General features: G+C 47.6%; 1 protein-coding gene across 2 annotated transcripts in view; it reads left to right on the forward strand.

Moving 5' to 3' along the window:
* The window catches only part of noxa1 (NADPH oxidase activator 1), a 68,271-nt gene that overhangs the window by 41,023 nt on the left and 5,283 nt on the right, over positions 1-21,965 (forward strand). For both annotated transcript variants that reach the window (XM_034171325.1, XM_034171326.1), the window contains 3 exons: positions 3,156-3,253; positions 13,652-13,812; positions 16,085-16,193. In XM_034171325.1, the coding sequence (XP_034027216.1) occupies positions 3,156-3,253; positions 13,652-13,812; positions 16,085-16,193 (368 nt within the window). The remainder of the gene's footprint in view (positions 1-3,155; positions 3,254-13,651; positions 13,813-16,084; positions 16,194-21,965) is intronic.

Below are 21,965 nucleotides of genomic sequence, written 5' to 3' on the forward strand. Positions count from 1 at the left end.
ACCCAGTGTATGCTGATAACAACCGTGAGTTCTGTTCCCAGAGCGCCGTAGCCCAGGCGCGTGCCTTACCCCGAAGCAAGTTAATAACATAAGCCACCTTGCTGGCATCAGACGCGTACATCACGGGTCGTTGTGCAAAGACGAGCGAACACTGCATCAGAAAGTCCGTGCACGTCTCCACACAACCCCCGTACGGCTCTGGGGGACTTATGTATGCTTCAGGGGATGGTGGGGGGGTTCGTTGAATGACCAGTGGAATGTTAATATCCGGCACCGGGTCAGCAGGAGGAGGAGCCGCAGCAGCGCTCTGATCGCGCGCTTCCACCTGTGAGGTGAGAGCCTCCATCCTGCGATTAAGGATGACGTTTTGCTCGGACATCAAATCCAGCCGAGCGGTAAAGGCGGTGAGGATTTGCTGCAACTCACCGAGCACGCCTCCTGCAGACGCCTGTGCACCCTGCTCTTCCATTGGCTGTCCAACAGATGGGTGACACCCCTCGGGATCCATGACGCTGGCCGATATATCCTGTTGTGAAAGTGTAGTGACACGGACCCACAACAGGGGGCGCAAATGAATGGTCAATAGATGAGCCAAAAAGTAACAATTTAATGTTGTGAAGGTGCACAACGAATATACAAACAATCTCAGTATCTGATAACAGTCAATCCACAATGGTGACGTGTGGGCAGGCTCGAGGATAGAAGACGTCTGTCCCGAGAAGAGCCGGAACCACACGATTTCCGCCGCCACCGAACCTGGTGAATACTGGAGCCGCCAAGTCCCAAATTCCCAGGAGATCACCGTCCCCGACTGTCGGATCTGGTACTGCTGGCGAAGAGCAAAGACAGTCAAGTGTGGGTGTGTGTACACCCCGTAACAACAACGGTGGGAATGCCACCTCCATAGAAGTACGATATCTCGGCGATGAGGTGGAGATGACGTCTGGGTTTTATGGAGTGAGATGATGTAGAGTAGATGGGTGACAGCTGTCAAGAGATAATGAGTGACAGCTGTCACCCCCGGCTGTGTCCGTGGTGGCAGCGCCCTCTCGTGCCTGAAGCCCGCACTTCAGGCAGGGCGCCCTCTGGTGGTGGGCCAGCAGTACCTCCTCTTCTGGCGGCCCACACAACATAAGTCCTTTTCTTAATCTTCAGTTGATTGAAAAATACAGTTTTAAACAAATTTGCAACTAGATGTATGTAAATACCTACTAATATCTCATGACTACACATATTTACATATGAGCATCCTCCTTCTTCTTCTTCTTCTTTGTCTTTTGGCTGTTCCCGTTAGGGGTCGCCACAGCAGATCAATTGTTTCCATCTCACCCTGTCCTCTGTATCTTCCTCTGTCACACCAACCACCTGCATGTCCTCCCTCAGCACATCCATGAACCTCCTCTTTGGTCTCCCTCTTCTCGTCCTGCCTGGTGGCTCCATCCTCGGCATCCTTCTTCCTATATACCCTGGGTCCCTCAATCTCGCCTCTCTGACTCTGTCTCCAAACCGTCCCACCTGAGCTGTCCCTCTGATATGTTCATTCCTAATCTTGTCCATTCTTGTCACTCCCAAAGAGAATCTCAACATCTTCAGCTCTGCCTCCTGTCTTTTTGTTAGTGCCACTGTCTCTAAACCATACAACATAGCTGGTCTCACTACTGTCTTGTAAACTTTCCCCTTCACTCTTGCTGATATTCTTCGGTCACAAATCACTCCTGCCACCTTTCTCCACCCACTCCACCCTGCCTGCACTCTCTTCTTCACCTCTCTACCACACTCTCCACACATATGTGCATCCATTACTAACATTTTTATAAATGTAAGTAATGGATATGTGAAACCATCTGTTGAGTAGAAATTTCCTCTCCAGACTTGAATCTGCAGCAAGCAGCTGGAGTCTGTACAGTCAAAAAGACGTTCACGCTTTGGAGTGTGTAAAGGCAGATGAGCAAATCAATCAATCAATCAATCAATCAATCAATCAATCAATCAATCAATCAATCAATCAATCAATCAATCAATCAATCAATCAAGTTTATTTCTAGAGCCCTTTACAACAGTCAAAGTGACCAAATTGCTTTACAACAAAATTTAAAAACAAAACGTAATAAAAACAAATATCCAACAATAAGACCATTACAGAAATAATTATATAAAAAATGCATAAAAACAATTAATAGCATAAAGTAAAATGCCATCATGCTACTGAGTGTTAAAAGCCAGCCTGAACAAATGCGTCTTGAGTCTGGACTTAAAAAGCTCTAAGTCAGAGATGGTTCTCATTTCAGGGGGCAATTTATTCCAAAGTTTGGGCCCAGCAACAGAGAAGGCCCGATCACCCCAGCGTTTAGACCTGGACCTGGGCACCTCCAGTAAAAGCTGATTTACAGACCTCAAAGACCTGTTTGAAACACGAGGATGCAAAAGCTCAGTCAAATAAGGAGGGGCCAGGCCATTAAGGGCTTTAAAGACAAACATCAAAATTTTAAAATCAACTCTAAAAGAGACTGGAAGCCAGTGCAAATTAAAAAGAACTGGGGTGATGTGCTGACGTCTTGATATGTTTGTTAAAAATCGGGCTGCAGCGTTTTTCACCAGCTGGAGACGACTCAGAGATGTCTGAGGAACTCCGACATAAAGGGCATTACAATAGTCAATTCTAGAGCCAATAAAAGCGTGGATAGTTTTTTTAAGATCAGTGTGGTTTAAAAATTGTTTAACCTTAGATAAAAGACGCAACTGATAGAAACTTGTTCTTACCACGCTGTCAATTTGTTTATCAAATCTAAAAGAATTGTCAAATACCACCCCAAGATTTCTTACTATAGGTTTCAAAGATGCAGACAACGAACCAGAACCTAGAAGCGCAGGGTCACCAAACAAAATGTAATCAGTTTTGTCCTCGTTCAAATGAAGAAAATTTTGCTGTAACCACAACTTCATATCAGCCATGCAGTCTGACAAACATTTGATAGCATCATTTGTATTTGAAGACACAGGCAGATAAATCTTCAGGTCATCTGCATAGCAGTGAAAAGACATGTTATGTCTTTAATTAATGTACGTCTTTAACAATTTGCTGTACCATCAATACCTAGAAAAAGGAAAAAAAAAGACTTGATAAATTAAGTTCTACATGCTGGTGATCTTTGCAGGGCGCACTGTTGGAGAAACTCCACCTCCATCCTACATCACCGCCACCCGTGTACCTCTGCCAGAAAGAAAGACCACACCGTCCACAGCCACAAACCAGGTGACTGACCCTCCGCACACGGAGACATCTTTTCTTTGCTACACACAAACTGATCTAGTTCTAGAGTGACTCATGAATAAACTGCTTTGAAAGATCTGAGCTGTGCAGGAAGAATGTGATCTGATGAAATCAACAGGAACAGATAGTCAACACATCTGACCTGAACACATCTGTAATGAATGGAGTCTGGCATTTTAAGATAAGACAAACTTTACAGAGAGGAAAATCACTTGTTGCAGCAACAAGAGTCATACAGTAGTAAAGAAAAAGAAAAAGTATTTACATTAAAGAAAGGTGACTAAAGTATATTGCGATGTTTGCTGGTGGGTGCATAAATACTGACGAGAGCAGTTTACATGAAAAATAGAATATAATGCGTAAAAGTATGTATAAATATGGTAAAATTATTGTACAGGATAAATTGCACAGTTTTGCATGTAATAAAGCACAAAAGGTGGCGGTAGACGTAGTTAATAGTGCAAAATCAGCAGGTGATTATGGTGCTAGAAACATTCTGAGGTATTATACAGTCTGAGTGCAGTTGGAATAAATGACCTGCGGAGGCGCTCTGTTTTGCACTGAGGGCGCAGCAATCTATGACGGAAGGAGCTGATTAAGGCTCCCACAGTCTCATGTGAGGGGTGAGAGGGGTTGTCCGTAATTGATGTCAGCTTAGCTAACATCCTCCTCTCACCCACCACCTCTATGGGGTCCATTTAACAGCAGATTTAAAGCCAAAATGTTAGTGACACTTTTCATGTCTGCACACTCATAACCAGGGAAGCAAATGTGCATCTTATTCAGCACACACACACACACACACACACACACACACACACACACACACACACACACACACACACACACACACACACACACACACACACACACACACACACACACACACACACACACACACACGCATGCATTCCTGGATTACATTTGTGTGGACAGTTTGCAGGTTCGTTCACATTTGTACCTTTGACCACACCTGTAACAACACTAAACCACACCCACCTTCAGCAGCAACAGCAACATCATTGTATACGTTTATGTCATCACATAAGAAAAATTAGGTGCCTTTATATTAAAATGCCCTTTAAATTTACACTGAAAATAAGTCTCTATAAAATGAATGAATAAATAAATAGCAGGTTTAAGTATGTGTCCTTGTTAATATAATGCAACTAAACCATCACATCTACAGCCAGATTTCTTGAGACAAGTCAGGGGATGGATACATTAACATTTCCAAACCAATGAATATATTATAGACCTCATTTATAGGAATTATTAAGACATTCAAACTGTATGGTACTGTATAGTAAATCTATTTGGATTAGACAATTCTCCAAAGTGACCCTGCAAGAAAGACTACAGAGGGAAGCCACCAAAGAAACCCACAAAAATGAGTTCCAGGCTTCTTTGGCTGTGATTTCAGAGTGTGTGTGCACTGCAGTGCAGTTTTTGCTTGTTGCACGACCAGTTATGCAGCTTCACGGTGGAGTGGAACAGAGAAGGATTTTAATACAAGAAAACAGCCCAGATCTAGGCTTCCAGTCTCCCATGTGCCTTGCAGCAAAGTATAGCTCCATATTCATTCATTTTCTGTACCCACTTACTCCAATGAAAGGTTCATGAGAGGCTGGAGCCTGGACCAGCAGTTATAGGGCAGAGGCAGGGTAGATGCTGTTTGCCTGGCGCTGCAAATAATTTTTGTTTTTAATCTGGGAAATGTCTATCATCCCTACAGATTGGAAGAAAGGAGTTGTTGTCCCAGTCTAGAAAAGAAACAGGGATCGTATGGATTGTAACAGTTATAGGGGTAGAGCACTGCTCTCTGTGTTGGGGAAGGTGCTTGCAAGGATAGTAGAGAAGCTTGAATCTTCGACTGGACTGGGTTGCTTGACGCGAGGACGTTTCACTTCAAATCGCAGAAGCTTCCTCAGCTAAAATTCTTGCTCTGGTGGTCTGACTTCTGTCTTGACTCTTGTCGAGAAGAATGATCTGAAGTCACAAAAGCTGGAGTTTTAAACCTAACCAGACCCCTCCTACCGAGAGGCAGACTGCTAAGGCTAGTGACTAAACAATAGCTCTAATTAGAACCTATTGTGCTCTAGTTAGCACTCTCCTAATGACAGGGCAGCTGTGGCTCCCTTGACGACTCTGCTGATGATGTGAATGACTCATTACCATGAACAAAAGACTGAAACTCCTTTGACCTGAGTACCCCATTGTAAACAGGGGATAAAGCGTGTCTCAGGCCCCCTCCCCGGTTAAGGCTGGGTTTCAAATGTTTCACAAAGAGTGCCTCCTTGACCCCTCTCTCAAACCATTTCTTCTCTCTGGCTAATATTTTAACTTCCTTGTCCTCAAACGTGTGGTTAGTGTCTTTAAGGTGGAGATGAGCTGCAGACTGAGGTCCACTGGCGCCCTCTCTGCGGTGCTGGTATAGTCTTTTGTGTAAAGGTTGCTTCGTCTCACCTATGTAGTGTTCGTTACACTTTTCCTGACATCTGATATAATACACTACATTGCTCTGTTTCTAACTAGGGATCCTGTCCTTAGGGTGAACTAATTTCTGTCTCAAGGTGTTAATCGGTTTAAAGTAAACGGGGATTTTGTGCTGTCTGAAGATCCTCTGTAGTTTTTCCCCTACTCCTGCTAAATAAGGGAGAGACACTCCTCTTCTTCTTGTCTCCGTCTCCTGTCTGTCTGGTCTCTTTGTTCTCTGGGACTTCTGCACTTTATCCAGGGACCATCGTGGGTACCCACATACTGTGAGGACTTTCCGGACAAGTTGTTGTTCTTTAGCCCTTCCCTCTGCAGCTGTGGGCACCTGTAGGGCTCTGTGTTAAAGAGTCCTGATCACCCCGAGCCTGTGTTCAAGGGGGTGGTTTGAGCCAAAGAGCACATATTGGTCAGTGTGAGTGGGTTTTCTGTAAACCTCTGTCTGGAGTTGCCTGTTCTCTCCAATTGTAACATCACAGTCCAAGAAGGCTAAATGGTTGTTTCTGGCATCCTCACGTGTGAACTTGATATTGGAGTCCACCGAGTTGATGTGCTCTGTAAAGTCCTCAACCTCCTGTTGCTTGATTTTAACCCATGTGTCATCAACATATCTGAACCAGTGACTGGGAGAGATGCCCGTGAAAGACGTCAAGGCTGTCTTCTCCACTCGCTCCATGTACAGATTGGCCACAATGGGGGATACCGGAGACCCCATCGCACAACCATGCATCTGCCTGTAGTAATTCCTCCTAAACAGGAAATACATGGTGTTAAGACAGATCTCCAAGAGTTGGCAGATGTGGTCTGGTGTGAGTTTGGTCCTTTCAAGTAGAGACACATCCTCCAGCAGTCTCTGCCTCACCGCTGAGACGGCCTCAGCGGTGGGGATGCAGGTGAACAACAAAGTCACATCAAATGACACGATTGTTTCATCTGCCTCCAGCTGCAGGTCCTTGATCTTGTTCACAAAATCATCATGATCATTCTTCGCTACAAGAGTCAAGACAGAAGTCAGACCACCAGAGCAAGAATTTTAGCTGAGGAAGCTTCTGTGATTTGAAGCGACCTCACGTCAAGCAACCCAGTCCAGTAGAAGATTCAAGCTTCTCTACTATGGAAACCACCTGGACAACTGAGAGCCTACACAGAAACATGCTTGCAAGGATCATTCCTAATAGGATTCAGTTCCAGCTACTTGCTGCTCAGCGATGGGAACAGTCTGAGCAAGCTGAGTATCTGCAATATTTCTTTGCAGCCTGTGTTGATTTTCTCAAAGTGTTTAGTTCAGCTGATTGGACTGCTCTCATCCTGGGGACATCCTGGGAATTTGTGGGATCCCCAAGAAGTTACCCAACATCATAGCCAGCCTGGACACCGATACTATGAGTGCTGTACTGAGCAGAAGCAGAGACTCTGAGTTTTTCCCAGTGGAAAATGGCATTCTTCAGGCGTGTGTTCTGGCTCCTACACTATTCAGTGCTTGCAGGGACTGGGTACCGGGTCAGCTTGTGGAAACCAGGGACGTAGGTGCTTTTGTTTGCGAGGAAATGTTTACTGATCTGGACTTTGTGGACAATGCTGTGATCTCTGCAGAATCAATGGATACTCTGATGCACCACTTGAGCAGCTGAATGAGGAATCAGAGTGTCTGGGTTTGAGATTGTCCTTGATCAGGACTAAGATCCAGGCTCTTAACAACTTCCTGGACTCAGTCATCAGAAGTCTGTCTGTATGTGGTGAAAGTGTTGAACTTGCGGAGACAGTCACTTGTCTTGGCAGTGGATTTATGCTCTGATCATCACGTATGATCACGGGCTGTGGGTCGTGACTGAAAGAACAAGGTCACAGATACAAGTAGTGGAAATGAGATTCTGCCACTACCCAACTCTCCACTGGAAAGTTGGGTACAAGTGGCCGAGGGTTGGGTACAAGTGACGCAATCTCATTTCTCTGCTGGGTGGAGGGACTCTTGAGTAGAGCTGCTGCTTCTTTGCATTGAAAGAAGCCAGTTGAGGTGGTTTGGGCATCTGGTCGTCCCTTCAGGGAGGTCTTATGTTTCCCAGCTGGCTTGGAAACACCTTGGTATCCCCCAGGAAGAGTTAGAGGATTTGGGCTGAGGATAGGAAATTGTGGGATGAGCTGGTTGAGTTGTGGTACAACTCAAAGCAAAAATCAGAAACCATTACACACACATTTTTCCCCTCTTTATATTAAATATGATCTAATTTCACTATTAAATTTGAATTTATAATCCATATGCACATTTTTAGAAACACTTGGGGGAAACAAATCCATTATGTTACACATTTTTCATTAAGACACAGCAAAATTGTATATTTTGTTTTACTTTTTATTGATGGTAAACATTTAAATATTCTTAAAGGTAGTGAGTCACATTTTTTATTATTAACACATATAAACATTTTAATGTAAACAATTATTTAATCACTGTAACATTTAAACAGTTTTCACATTAATTTTAATTGTGATTTTGTTTTAAAGGACTGCATTGAAAAAACTGTTGTAATACAGCTTAAAGGCTCTGACACATATTATTAATCGATTAAATGTTAAAGATAATTTATTCATGTAATTTAAATAAATCATGAAATTCTGCATATTACGATTATGAACAAAGCATACTGATGTTGAATAATAAAAAAAATCCAATTCATGAATAATAATCAATGCAGTTCAAGACAACTTCAGACTTTTTCTCAACAAGTATCGCTGTACGTAAAAGTAACATTTCTACCGGCTCCACAGTGAATGGTGAGTTTGAAAACAGGAGAGGCTTCAGTTTGGAAGTGCTTTGATTACGAAAGATCAGATGTACCACAACCGGTGGTAATGTATAGGACGTGCAAGAAGACTGAAACAACAAAAAAGGGCCGTTTCGCTGTTTCACAGTTGTAACTCTTGCGCCATCTCGCAGTCCGTGACTCACGGGAGAAGTCAGTTTCAGCAGAGTTCCGGTTCAGGGCACAATGTAAGCAGACCTGGCGAAGTTTGGACAACAAGACAACATCGTGGAACAGCAGAAGTCCATCACAGGTGCTACACCTCCTCTAGATAACCTTCTCAACTCGAGAGAATGTGTCATCATCATAATCACCCGTGAACTCGCCAGCCATTGTTTACATGCCCCGTGAGAGGCCAGAACTCTACTGGTTCCACGGTGCGTTCTGGGAAGTGCAGGGGGCCGCCAGGGGCATTATGGGAAACATTAAAGTACTGAATAGAACAAACTTATCTTCTCACCTCAAGTACAAACATCCAGGTGAGTAGAGGACGTCCAAAAATCAAGGCGTATTTGATTCGTATTCAGCATTTGATTCTCTTTCTGTACCCGGCCCAGATCTCTGGTACCTCACTGAAGTTCCTGGCAGAGGATGCTGCAGGCAGTGGTTCAGGAGTGATGTGTTTGAGGTCTTCCATAGAGTGCCAAACCTTTTCTCCAGGGAATTTTATGGAGGCAAAGTACAATCTGTTGTTACCTACAGAGCTCATGATATCAATGGCGAGGTGATGGTCTAGTGCAGGGGTGGGTAATCATGTGCCATAAAGGGCCGAGACACTGCAGGTTTTCCATGCAACCAATCGCCTCAGCAGGTGACTTCATTAAAGATCAGGTGTTTCAGCAGGTGATTTCATTGACAACCATGTGTTTATGTTCAGAGCAGAAGCTCATCAGCAACCCACCTGCTGAGGTGATTGGTTACACGGAAAACCTGCAGTGTCTCGGCCCTCGACGCCCACCCCTGGTCTAGTGGTTAAGCGTTGGGCTTGACACCAGAGGATCCTTGATTCAATTCCCAGCCTGACCGGAAAATCACTAAGGGCCCTTCGGCAAGGTCCTTAATCTCCTAGTTGCTCCCGGTGTGTGAGTACCTTGCATGGCAGCACCCTCCCATTGGGGTGAATGTGAGACATTATTGTAAAGCGCTTTGAGCATCTGATGCAGATGGAAAAGCGCTATATAAATGCAGTTCATTTACCATCATACTGACCACTGACAATCTGATGGAAAAAAGCAAAATGATGAACATCAGCAGCATTAAGTGTACGATGTTTTCCAGCATAGTTGTCGTTAAGGATTATGAAGTGGTTATGACCCCCCCCCCCCCCCCACCCCCCCACCTGTGGCATCACACCCCCATATGAACCTGCAGCTGAGCTCACAACGGAATATTGAATATTTTTGACCTCCCTACTCTTTATTCAGCTCTGTGAGCTGTCTTGGACATAATGCCAGGATAGAGGTCTCCATCAGTCTACAACAGGGGTGGGCAATCATGTGCCATAAAGGGCCGAGACATTGCAGGTTTTCCTTGCTACCACTCACCTTCACAGGTGATTTCATTAATGTTCAGGTGTCTCAGCAGGTGATTTCATTGATGACCAGGTGTTTATGTGCAGGGGAGAAGCTCATCAGCAACCCACCAGGTGAGATGATTGGTTGCAAGGAAAACCTGCAGTGTCTCGGCCCTCGTTGCCCACCCCTGGTCTACAAGGACCCAACCTTGATGGTCTCTTCAGGCTCCTCTGTGTCGCCACGAGGGAAGACCGACTCCTTTGGGGAGAAGCCAAGAAACATCTCTAAATTTGGTCCTCTCAGGCTCTGTTGCAACAAGCTGTGGAGAAATAAGTTTAGTTTGATCGCCAAGCATGAAGATAGATGACCTTATCTTATTCCGTAATTTGCACTCAAGTAAATAATACAAATGGAGAATATCAAAAAAGAAAAACACAAAAAGGGAGGGAAAGGAGATGTATGAATGTGACTTTGTTTATGTGCACTTATAGAACAGGGTGCTTACTTGATGCACTTTAACAGTCCCTGGGACTGATTTAAAGGTTGCACCAGTTTTCACGATGTTCTCCTCTGTCACCTCGAACAGCCTCACAGCTGATTACTTTGACAGATTTTCCAGCAAAGCACGAGCATTTGGGATATCGGTGCCGTAGGCCACCAAATGATCTGCCAGGTTTTTAAGTACACCTCCTACTCCATCAGGGGCTCCTTTCCCATGGGAGGCCTCAGTGAAGTTCCATGTCGTGGTCTTGAAGCCTTTCATGAAAGGCACCGTGGAAGCAATGATGTCTTATTCCTGTAGTGGGACATTGGCCCATCTGAGGGAGAGTGGATGTTGTTTGTCAGTGGGTGGGTGGTTCTAATGTGATCCATGACTGGATCCAAGTGAGCCCATGTGGCAACAGCATCATGTCGTAAGCTACCACATATGATTCAGCTTGTCCACCACTGAAGTACATCACCCCTGTGTGCAGCGTGACTTGAGTATCCTTAATCTCTTTTCTCCATTTGCCACTGTAGTTTTCACTGTATCAACATGGACCACATCTTCATCCTCAGACAAGCTCTCTGTCAGGGTTTTTAATACGTGTGAACTGGTGTCCAATGTTGTACTAGTGAATATAGTATCAGGGCAGGTCCATCTTTGTTAGAGCGAGAAGCTTCTCGATGGTTATAACTTTTTTGTTCCAGGGTTGTTGTGTTTATTTCAGATTCAGTAGTTGTGCCATCCTGTAGTTTTTTGTCATAGGTGTCGACCTGGTGACCCGTTCATTCCATGATACAGTGTTGTTTCTTGTGGTAGGATCCATGACCACAGGGAACATAAGGTCCTTGGCAGCATCACAGCTTCCATACTTGCACTGGATGTTTTCTCTGTCACAAACAGATGAAGCTTCCAGACCAGATGTGGACATTGTGCTTGTTATCCCAAGTTGGTGCAGTTTCTTTACTTTGCTGCTGAAATTTTCATGAATTTTACAGGCACACGTCTCTCGGTTTGTCACTTTCGGTTTCACAATCCTGAACGACCCGTGTTTGAAAATCTTTGAGTGAGAGACCTTCAGGGTTTTTGGGTTCTCTCTGAGGAATTTCTTGTGGAGGTTTTCCATGGTATCCACGAGGAACCTCTTCCTGTAAATCTGACCAGCTTTCCTGACCTCTCCAGTTTTCCCGTTTACAACTGTAGAGACGTCATCTCTGTGCAGGAAAACATTGATGTTATCACCAGTCCTCCTCCTTTTGTCCCTCGCACACGTTTTAAATGGTTCTCTCTCCTCTTTTTGACCTGACTTGCAAGCAGCACAGTAGATCTGTACGTCTCCATCAGTTTTAGTTTCTTCTTCAGACATTCGAGACATTCTGGAGACTGGCCAGGTCACTCCAGGACCTTGAAGTGCTTCTTACGGAGCCCCTCTTTAGTTGCCCTGGCTGTGTGTTTGGGGTCATTGTCATGCTGGAAGACCCAGGCATGACCCATCTTCAATGCTCTTACTGAGGGAAGGATGTTGTTTGCCAAAATCTTGCAATACATGACCCCATCCATCCTCATTTCAATACAGTGCAGTCGTCCTGTCCCCTTTGCAGAAGAGCACCCCCACAGTATGATGTTTCCACCCCCATGCTTCACGGTTGGGATGGTTTTCTTGGGGTTGTTCTCATCCTGTAAACATGGTAAGTGGAGTTGATTCCAAAAAGCTCTATTCTGGTCTCATCTGACCACATGACCTTCTGCCATGCCTCCTCTGGATCATCCAGATGGTCACTGGTGAACTTCAAACGGGCCTGGACATGTGCTGGCTTGAGCAGGGGGACCTTGCTGCCCTGCAGGATTTTAAACCATGACAGCATCATGTGTTACTAATGTAATATTTGTGACTGTGGTCCAAGCTCTCTTCTGAGCTTTCTCAGAATCATCCTTACCCCACAAAGTGAGATCTTGCATGGAATCCCAGACCGAGTGAGAAACAGTTGTTGTCTTCTACCAAGCTGCTTGCCTGTTGTCCTGTAGTCCATCCCAGCCTTGTGCAGGTCTACAGTTTTGTCCCTGGTGTCCTTAGACAGCTCTTTGGTCTTGGCTATGGTGGACAGGTTGGAGTGTGATTGATTGAGTGTGTGAACAGGTGTCTTTTATACAGGTAACAAGTTCAAACAGGTGCAATTAATACAGGTAAAGAGTGCAGAATAAGAGGGCTTCTTAAAGAAAAATTAACAGGTCTGTGAGAGCCGGAATTATTGCTGGTTGGGAGGTGTTCAAATACTTATTTGCAGCAGTAACATACAATAAATTATTTAAAAAATCATACGTCATTTCTGGATTTTATTTTTTTTTTTAGATTATGTATGTTGGACACAGTGGACATGCACCTAAGATGAAAATTTCAGGCCCCTCCATGATTTCTAAGTGGGAGAACTTGCAAAACTGCAGGGTGTTTAAATACTTATTTTCCTCACTGTATCTGTGTGTGTGTGTGTCTGTGTGTGCATTTACATATTTACCCTGAAGTTGTTCACTGTACCAACTTTGATTATGCATATATAAATTACACTACCCAAGAGGCCCCGCCCACAAAATATCAGATTCATAGGGCGGTCGTTTAAAAACCCATAAATGTGAAGTTGTCTGTGTACTCATTCCCTGAACTATGTGTGTTCTGTTTGTCCATCTTTGTGTGTGTTTGGGTATGCATGTGTGTGTTGTTGATGGTTAGGAATTGTAATCTTATACAAAATAATCTACTCGCCTCTCCCCTTATTAAATTAAAATGCTTAAAATAAAAAATACCTATTGTACATCTTCAATACAAGTAGAAAAATTCAAATAAAAAGCAGCATTAATTAAAAAACAAAAAATGATTTAGCAGTTCATGGCCAGTAGGTGGCTCCCATCACTAAAAGAAAAAGCACACTGCAGCTGTTTCTCTTTGTCCTACTAAGATTCAGACACAGTGTGTGTGTGTGTGTGTGTGTGCGTGTGTGTGTGTGTTCACTCAGAGTGGACTACATGAGTGTTTTTGCTTTACTCATACAATGTGATTTTCTGTGCTTTTAAATGTGTTTCTGCACCTTGTCAGCCTGAGAGCGCCGCTAAGGATCCAGAGGTGGACTCAGTCGTGGTGAAGGTCCACTACCTGTACACTGTGGCTTTGTCTTTGCCGGTCACCACACCCTTCCAGGAGCTGAAAGAGCGCATTGCAGAAAAAGTGGGCCAGCCTGCTGCTCTGCTGCGCCTCAGGTATCCACGTTATAATGCACGATACACTACACGTTGCACTGCATGTCACACTGCATGTTGCACTGCACATCACACTGCACATTGCACTGCAGAGCACACTGTATGGTGCACTACACGTCACACTGCATGTTATGGTGCACTGCATGCTACACCACACGCTGCACTAGATGTGACACTGCACATTGCACTACATGCTACACTACACGTTGCACTGCACATTGCATTGTATGATGCAATGAATGTTACACTGCACGTTACACTGCACGCTGCACTGTACGTTGCACTCCACTTTGCACTGCAGATTATATGGCACATTGCACTGCATGGTACACTGCACGCTGCACTACACAGCACACTGCACCTTGCACTGCATGGTACACTGCACGCTGCACTACACATCACACTGCACGTTGCACTGCATGGTACGCTGCATGTTGAACTGTACGGTGCACCGCATGATACACTGCACGTTTCACTGCATGGTGCACACTACATTGAACTGTATGTTACACTGCACATGCACTGCACGTTGCACTGCAAATGCACTGCGCGTTGCACTGCACATTACACTACATGGTGCACTCCACATTGCACTGCAGATTGCATGGCACGCTGCACTGCATGTTACACTGCACGGTATGTTGCACGTTGCACTGTGTTACACTGCACAGTGCACTGCACGTTGCACTGCAGGTTGCACTGCACGTTACACTGCATGTTGACACTCACATAAAGCTTCAACATTTTACCCATCAAATATTTAACAGCATAATTAAGTCAGAAAATAATATACTATTTTAACAAACTAAAAATGATATTGCATAAATTATTATTTGCAGTTCAATATCTAATGGACAGTTTCATTTTTTGTCAAAAAAGAAAGAAAATCACTCAGTAACTTGTTTGCTGTTACAGTCAGCAGACAGATGGCGGTTTGTTGTTGTGGTTGGGCTTCACAACGTGCTCGTTATTGTTCCGTCGTAAACTCAGACTGTTGGTGAGCATCACCATGTCCACACGTGTGGTCGAGCAGCTCACCGACATACATGAAGGGTTTCTGCATCTCTGAGACTAAAAATGTGAAATGTTCAAGAATGTTTTTGTACATTATGCACATTATATTGAGAGTGACCTTTGAGATCATCTCAATATTATTGCTATTTAATGTCATGAAGTTATATTTATTTATTTATTTTAATCTCCTTTTTAAAGAACTAGGAAATAATACCTATGGGCATTAAAACAATAAAGCTGATAGCAATCTGACATTTGACTCTAATGAGCTTGACCTTCACCCAAGTGGTTGACCTCTGGCTGACCTTTCCAGAATAATTGTGCCACACTAGGTCCTAATCAGGTTGGAACTCAAATTCCTTGATCTTGACTTTTGTCAAAATCAATTCTTTAAGGACAGTTTTCTTTAGTAGAAATCAGCAAAAGGACCTGGGAGGAGTCAGTGTGCAGACCTGAACTTTGACTTTCAACTCTGGAATGCAGCTTCATATGTGTGCTGCTTTTGGTGCAAATTAGAGTGACACCCCACATCCCCAATTTTGACATTTCACCCTGATGACTTTTACTTCAGTGACTGACGTGTCACAGCCCACGAGGGTGCAGCAACTCACACTTTGGAAGTCACTGATAAACACAGCCTCAGAAAAAACATCATTTCTGAAGGTATATTAACAGTGTGAACATCAACTTGCAGTGCACGTGTCATTCCGAGTGCCCAAATGACACAGCTGTGGTTTTTATGCCCAGTGCAAAAAAAAAAAAAGAAGATGGTCTAAAGTTAAGTGCAGAGATTTTCTGCAGTTTGTTGGAGCAACATTCATACACAGCTTACACAGGCGGGTTCAGGACGTGCGTCCAAATGTTACACCTCATGGGATTTGGAGAAGGTGTAGAAACGAGTGCTCCACCTTTCAACTCAGATTATCTGCTGCCCACATTGACGCTTTAGACGGCACCCTGAAGGTCATCAGGATGGGGCTCAGTAACTTACCCAGAAGCACTTTCTTTGCCATTGGTCCATTTATTTGACACCAAATAGAATTATGACACTGAAACTGCAGCAAAGTTGAGTTCAAGAGAAGAGCTGACAGATTAGGACAGACAGAAATGTAACGGCCCCTTTTTCTCCTGCAGCTAAAAATAAAAACGAGAGGTGACGTCGTCCGTCAGAACATGATGACAGCGATCAAGTGTGATTTCATTTTGACGTGCTTTAATTACCGGTGATTTCCTCTGTCTTCTCCGTCCTCGTCCCCAGGCAGCGGCAGCACGGCTCCCGGGCGCTGACCCCTCTGTGTGATGAATGGCAGCAAGGGTCCACTCTGCAGGAGGTGGCAGAGGAGGGCAGAGCCACCCTGTGGTGCCAGGTCAGGACTCCACACACACACTCGGAACTGTCAGACAGAAACACTGACATTTTTACTGTCCACAGCTTTGCTCAACTTCTACATTAACACGAGGCAAAACAAACAAACAAACAAACCCCGAGTGGTGTATTAACATTTAGACCGACGTGTCTGACTTACAGGGGTCATATTAAACATGGGCTGAGTTGACTTTAAAAGCATTTTTTTTATGCAGTGCTGCTGCAGTCGCCTTTAATCCAAAGAAATATATGGTCTCCAGTCATGTTTCAAAGAATAAAACCAGATACCAAATAACTAAGTATATTATTAACCCCTTAACGCTGTTGTGTGGGCCGCTGAAGAGGAGGTACTGCTGACCCACCACCACCAGAGGGCACCCTGCCTGGAGTGCGGGCTCCAGGCACCAGAGGGCGCTGCCGCCTCACAGGAGTAGCCGGGGTGACAGCTGACACTCATCACCTATGACAGCTGTCACCACTCATCGGATCAGCATCGGTATATCAGCAAGACGTCATCTCCACCTCTTTGCCGAGATATCGTTCTACCTGGAAGGTAACGTACCTCAGCTGACTGTTTTGACAGTATTTTTTGTGACTTGTGCGTTGTTAGTGTGGACTACTTTTCCAACGAGAGGTGGAGGTAGCATTCCTGCTATACGGATTCCTGGGTGCAAACGCGCCCTCATTTAATTGCTTTTTGTTCCTCGCCAGCAGTACCAGGTCCGACACGCGGAGGCAGTGGCCACCTGGGAGTTCGGGACTTGGCGGTTCCAGTATTCCTGGGGTCTGGTGGCGGAGGAAATCGTGTGGTTCCGGTTCTGCTTTGGACAGGCATCTCCTATCTTCGAGCCTGCCCACACGACATCTTTGTGAATTGACTTTTGTCCATTGTTGTAATCTGTTGTATTTGTTGTGCACATTCACAACAGTAAAGTGTTGTTATTTGACCTACTCCATTGTCCGTTCATTTGCGCCCCCTGTTGTGGGTCCGTGTACCTACACTTTCCCAACAGGATATCTCGGCCAATGTCATGGATCCCGAGGGGCGTCAACCGGCTGTTGAACGGCCAATGGAAGAACAGGGCGCACAGGCGTCCGCAGGAGGAATGATCGGTGAGTTGTAGCGGATCCTCACCACTTTCACGGCTCGGTTGGATTTAATGACCGAGCAGAACGTCCTCCTTAACCGCAGGGTGGAGGCTCTTGCCGCGCAGGTGGAAGCGCGCCCTCAGGGCGCTGCTGCGGCTCTCCCTCCTGTCGACCCTGTGCGTAACAGTGACGTTCCACAGGTCGTTCAACGACCCCTCCCACCTTCCCCTGAAGCATACATAAGCCCTCCAGAGCCGTACGGGGGTTGTGTGGAGACATGCGCGGACTTTCTTATGCAGTGTTCGCTCGTCTTCGCACAACGTCCCATCATGTACGCGACTGATGCTAGTAAGATAGCTTATGTAATTAATCTGCTTCGCGGCAAGGCACGCGCTTGGGCTACAGCGCTCTGGGAGCAAAATTCACGGCTCCTTCTGACATATGATGGGTTTGTGAGGGAGTTCAGAACAGTGTTCGATCACCCAAATAGAGGAGAGACCGCTTCAGCCGTGCTGCTGTCAATGAGACAGGGGCGCCGGAGCGCAGCTGCTTATGCAGTCGACTTCCGCATCGCGGCTGCGAGGTCTGGCTGGAATAACACTGCCCTCCGCGCCGCCTTCATAAACGGACTGTCGTTGGTCCTGAAGGAGCTCCTGGTGGCCAAGGACGAACCGCGGGATTTAGACGGGCTTATTGATCTCGTTATACGATTAGACAATCGGTTAGAAGAACGCCGTCGGGAACGAGACGAAGGGCGTGGCCGGGCACGCGCCGTCCCTCTCCCTTCCGGTTCCGACCGCGTCCCGCCCTCCCCACGCTCCACGGCCCCTACGCTCCGTGTGGTTACAGCTCCCCCTGCTGACGGAGCTATGGACACGAGCAGGGCCACATTTAGAGCACCAGGTAGACAGAGGAGGCTGGCCCGCGGAAGCGTTTTTGTTTGTGGCTCGATAGAGCATCAGGTAAGAGCGACTGCCCCGAGCGGTTTTTAACACCAACGCCCGCCCCTAGAAACTGGGCTAGGGGTGGGCCCGAGACATTCACGTGGGACACACCCACATTGCCACACGACTCCCAGTTACAATCCTTTATGAGGATTTACCCTGAAGGCCCCAGCACTGGTGGACACGGGCCTTGAAGGGAATCTGTAGACAACAGATGGGCCAGGGAGATAGGGCTCCCTCTGGTGGCGCTTACCTCGCCTGTGCAGGTGCGGGCACTAGATGGCTCCCTACTCTCTCCAATCACACATAAGACACCACCAGTAACTCTGGTGGTGTCAGGAAATCACCGGGAGGAGATCGAGTTTTTTGTGACTCCTGCTACCTCCCGTGTGATTTTAGGGTTCCCCTGGATGTTAAAACACAATCCCCGGATCGATTGGCCGTCCGGGGTAGTGGTTCAGTGGAGCGAGACCTGCCATCGAGTATGTTTAGGTTCCTCGGTTCCTCCCAGTTCCCAGGCTAAGGAGGAGGTCAGAGTCCCGCCCAATCTAGGGACGGTGCCGGTGGAGCACCATGACCTTGTGGATGTGTTCAGTAAGGATCTGGCGCTCACCCTTCCCCCCCACCGTCCGTACGATTGTGCCATTGATTTGGTTCCAGGCGTTGAGTTCCCGTCCAGCAGGTTGTACAACCTCTCACGACCTGAGCGCGAATCAATGGAGACCTACATCCGGGACTCTTTAGCTGCCGGGTTGATCCGGAATTCCACTTCCCCGATGGGTGCAGGTTTCTTTTTTGTGGGAAAAAAGGATGGCGGACTACGTCCATGCATTGATTACAGGGGGCTGAACGAAATTACGGTTCGTAACCGATACCCATTGCCCTTGCTGGATTCAGTGTTCACGCCCCTGCATGGAGCCCAAATGTTCACCAAGCTCGATCTTAGGAATGCGTATCACCTGGTTCGGATCCGGAAGGGAGACGAGTGGAAGACGGCATTTAACACCCCGTTAGGTCACTTTGAGTACCTGGTCATGCCGTTCGGTCTTACAAACGCCCCCGCGACGTTCCAAGCATTGGTTAATGATGTCTTGCGGGATTTCCTGCACCGATTCATCTTCGTATATCTGGACGACATACTCATCTTTTCTCCGGATCCTGAGACCCATGTCCGGCATGTACGTCAGGTCCTGCAGCGGTTATTAGAGAACCGGCTGTTTGTGAAGGGCGAGAAGTGCGAATTTCACCGCACTTCTTTGTCCTTCCTGGGGTTTATCATCTCCCCTAACTCCGTCGCTCCTGATCCGGCCAAGGTCGCGGCGGTGAGAGACTGGCCCCAACCCACCAGCCGTAGGAAGCTGCAACAGTTCCTCGGCTTTGCTAATTTTTACAGGCGGTTCATTAAGGGCTACAGTCAGGTAGTTAGCCCCCTGACAGCCCTGACCTCACCAAAAGTCCCCTTCACCTGGTCGGATCGTTGCGATGCCGCGTTCAAGGAGTTGAAACGGCGCTTCTCGTCTGCACCCGTTCTGGTGCAGCCCGATCCTAGTCGCCAGTTAGTGGTTGAAGTGGACGCCTCGGACTCAGGGATAGGAGCTGTGCTTTCCCAGAGCAGGAAGACCGATAAGGTCCTTCACCCGTGTGCCTAGTTTTCCCGCAGGTTGACCCCGGCCGAACGGAACTATGACGTCGGCAATCGAGAACTCCTTGCAGTGAAAGAGGCTCTTGAAGAGTGGAGACATCTGTTGGAGGGAACGTCCGTGCCATTCACGGTTTTCACTGACCACCGGAACCTGGAGTATATCAGGACCGCCAAGCGGCTCTGAACCCAGGCAAGCCCGCTGGTCACTGTTCTTCGGCCGTTTTGACTTCCGGATCACCTACCGTCCCGGGACCAAAAACCAGAGATCGGATGCCTTGTCCCGGGTACATGAAGATGAAGTCAAAGCGGAGTTGTCGGATCCACCGGAACCCATCATCCCGGAGTCTGCTATCGTGGCCACCCTCACCTGGGACGTAGAGAGAACCGTCCGGGAGGCCCTGGCACGAAGCCCGGACCCCGGAACTGGGCCGAAGAACAGACTCTACGTCCCACCAGAAGCTAGGGCTGCAGTCCTGGACTTCTGTCACGGCTCTAAGCTCTCCTGTCATCCAGGGGTGCGAAGAACCGTGGCAGTTGTCCAGCAGCGCTTCTGGTGGGCGTCCCTAGAGGCCGACGTCCGGGATTATATCCAGGCCTGCACCACCTGCGCCAGGGGCAAGGCTGACCATCGCAGGGCTTCGGGACTGCTCCAGCCGCTGCCCGTGCCCCATCGCCCCTGGTCCCACATCGGCCTGGATTTTGTCATGGGCCTCCCGCCGTCCCAGGGCAACACCACCATCCTCACGATAGTGGACCGATTCTCCAAGGCGGCCCACTTCGTGGCCCTCCCGAAGCTCCCGACGGCCCAGGAGACAGCGGACCTCCTGGTCCACCACGTCGTCCAGCTGCATGGGATCCCAACAGACATCGTCTCCGATCACGGTCCCCAGTTCTCCTCGCAAGTCTGGAGGAGCTTCTGCCGGGAACTGGGGGCCACGGTGAGTCTCTCATCCGGGTATCATCCCCAGACCAACGGGCAAGCAGAACGGGCCAACCAGGAGGTGGAGCAGGCCCTACGTTGCGTGACAGCCGCGCACCCGGCGGCCTGGAGTACCCATCTGGCCTGGATCGAGTATGCCCATAACAGCCAGGTGTCGTCAGCCACCGGCCTCTCCCCTTTCGAGGTGTGTCTGGGGTACCAACCTCCTTTGTTTCCGGTGGTTGAGGGAGAGGTCGGTGTGCCCTCGGTCCAGGCCCACCTACGGAAGTGCCGTCGGGTGTGGCGTGCCGCCCATTCTGCCTTGCTAAGGGCCCGGATGAGGACGAAGGCCCATGCAGACCGTCGGCGGACCCCGGCCCCTACGTACCGGCCAGGGCAGGCAGTGTGGTTGTCTACTAAGGACATTCCCCTACAAGTGGACTCCCCTAAACTGCAGGACCGGTATATCGGTCCGTTTAAGATCATCAAGGTACTCAGTCCAGCCGCAGTGAGGCTTCAGCTTCCGGCCTCACTGCGGATCCATCCCGTTTTCCACGTGTCCCGGATCAAGCCCCATCACACCTCACCCCTCTGTACTCCGGGTCCGGCACCACCTCCTGCCCGGATCATCGATGGCGAGCCGGCTTGGACTGTGTGCCGGCTCTTAGATGTCCGTAGGTTGGGCCGGGGCTTCCAGTATTTGGTGGACTGGGAGGGGTACGGACCTGAAGAACGCTCCTGGGTGAAGAGGAGCTTCATCCTGGACCCGGCCCTCCTGGCCGATTTCTACCGCCGCCACCCGGACAAGCCTGGTCGGGCACCAGGAGGTGCCTGTTGAGGGGGGGGTCCTGTTGTGTGGGCCGCTGAAGAGGAGGTACTGCTGGCCCACCACCACCAGAGGGCACCCTGCCTGGAGTGCGGGCTCCAGGCACCAGAGGGCGCTGCCGCCTCACAGGAGTAGCCGGGGTGACAGCTGACACTCATCACCTATGACAGCTGTCACCACTCATCGGATCAGCATCGGTATATCAGCAAGACGTCATCTCCACCTCTTTGCCGAGATATCGTTCTACCTGGAAGGTAACGTACCTCAGATGACTGTTTTGACAGTATTTTTTTGTGACTTGTGCGTTGTTAGTGTGGACTACTTTTCCAACGAGAGGTGGAGGTAGCATTCCT

Source organism: Thalassophryne amazonica, chromosome 5, assembly GCF_902500255.1.
Source record: "Thalassophryne amazonica chromosome 5, fThaAma1.1, whole genome shotgun sequence".
Lineage (NCBI taxonomy): Eukaryota > Metazoa > Chordata > Actinopteri > Batrachoidiformes > Batrachoididae > Thalassophryne > Thalassophryne amazonica.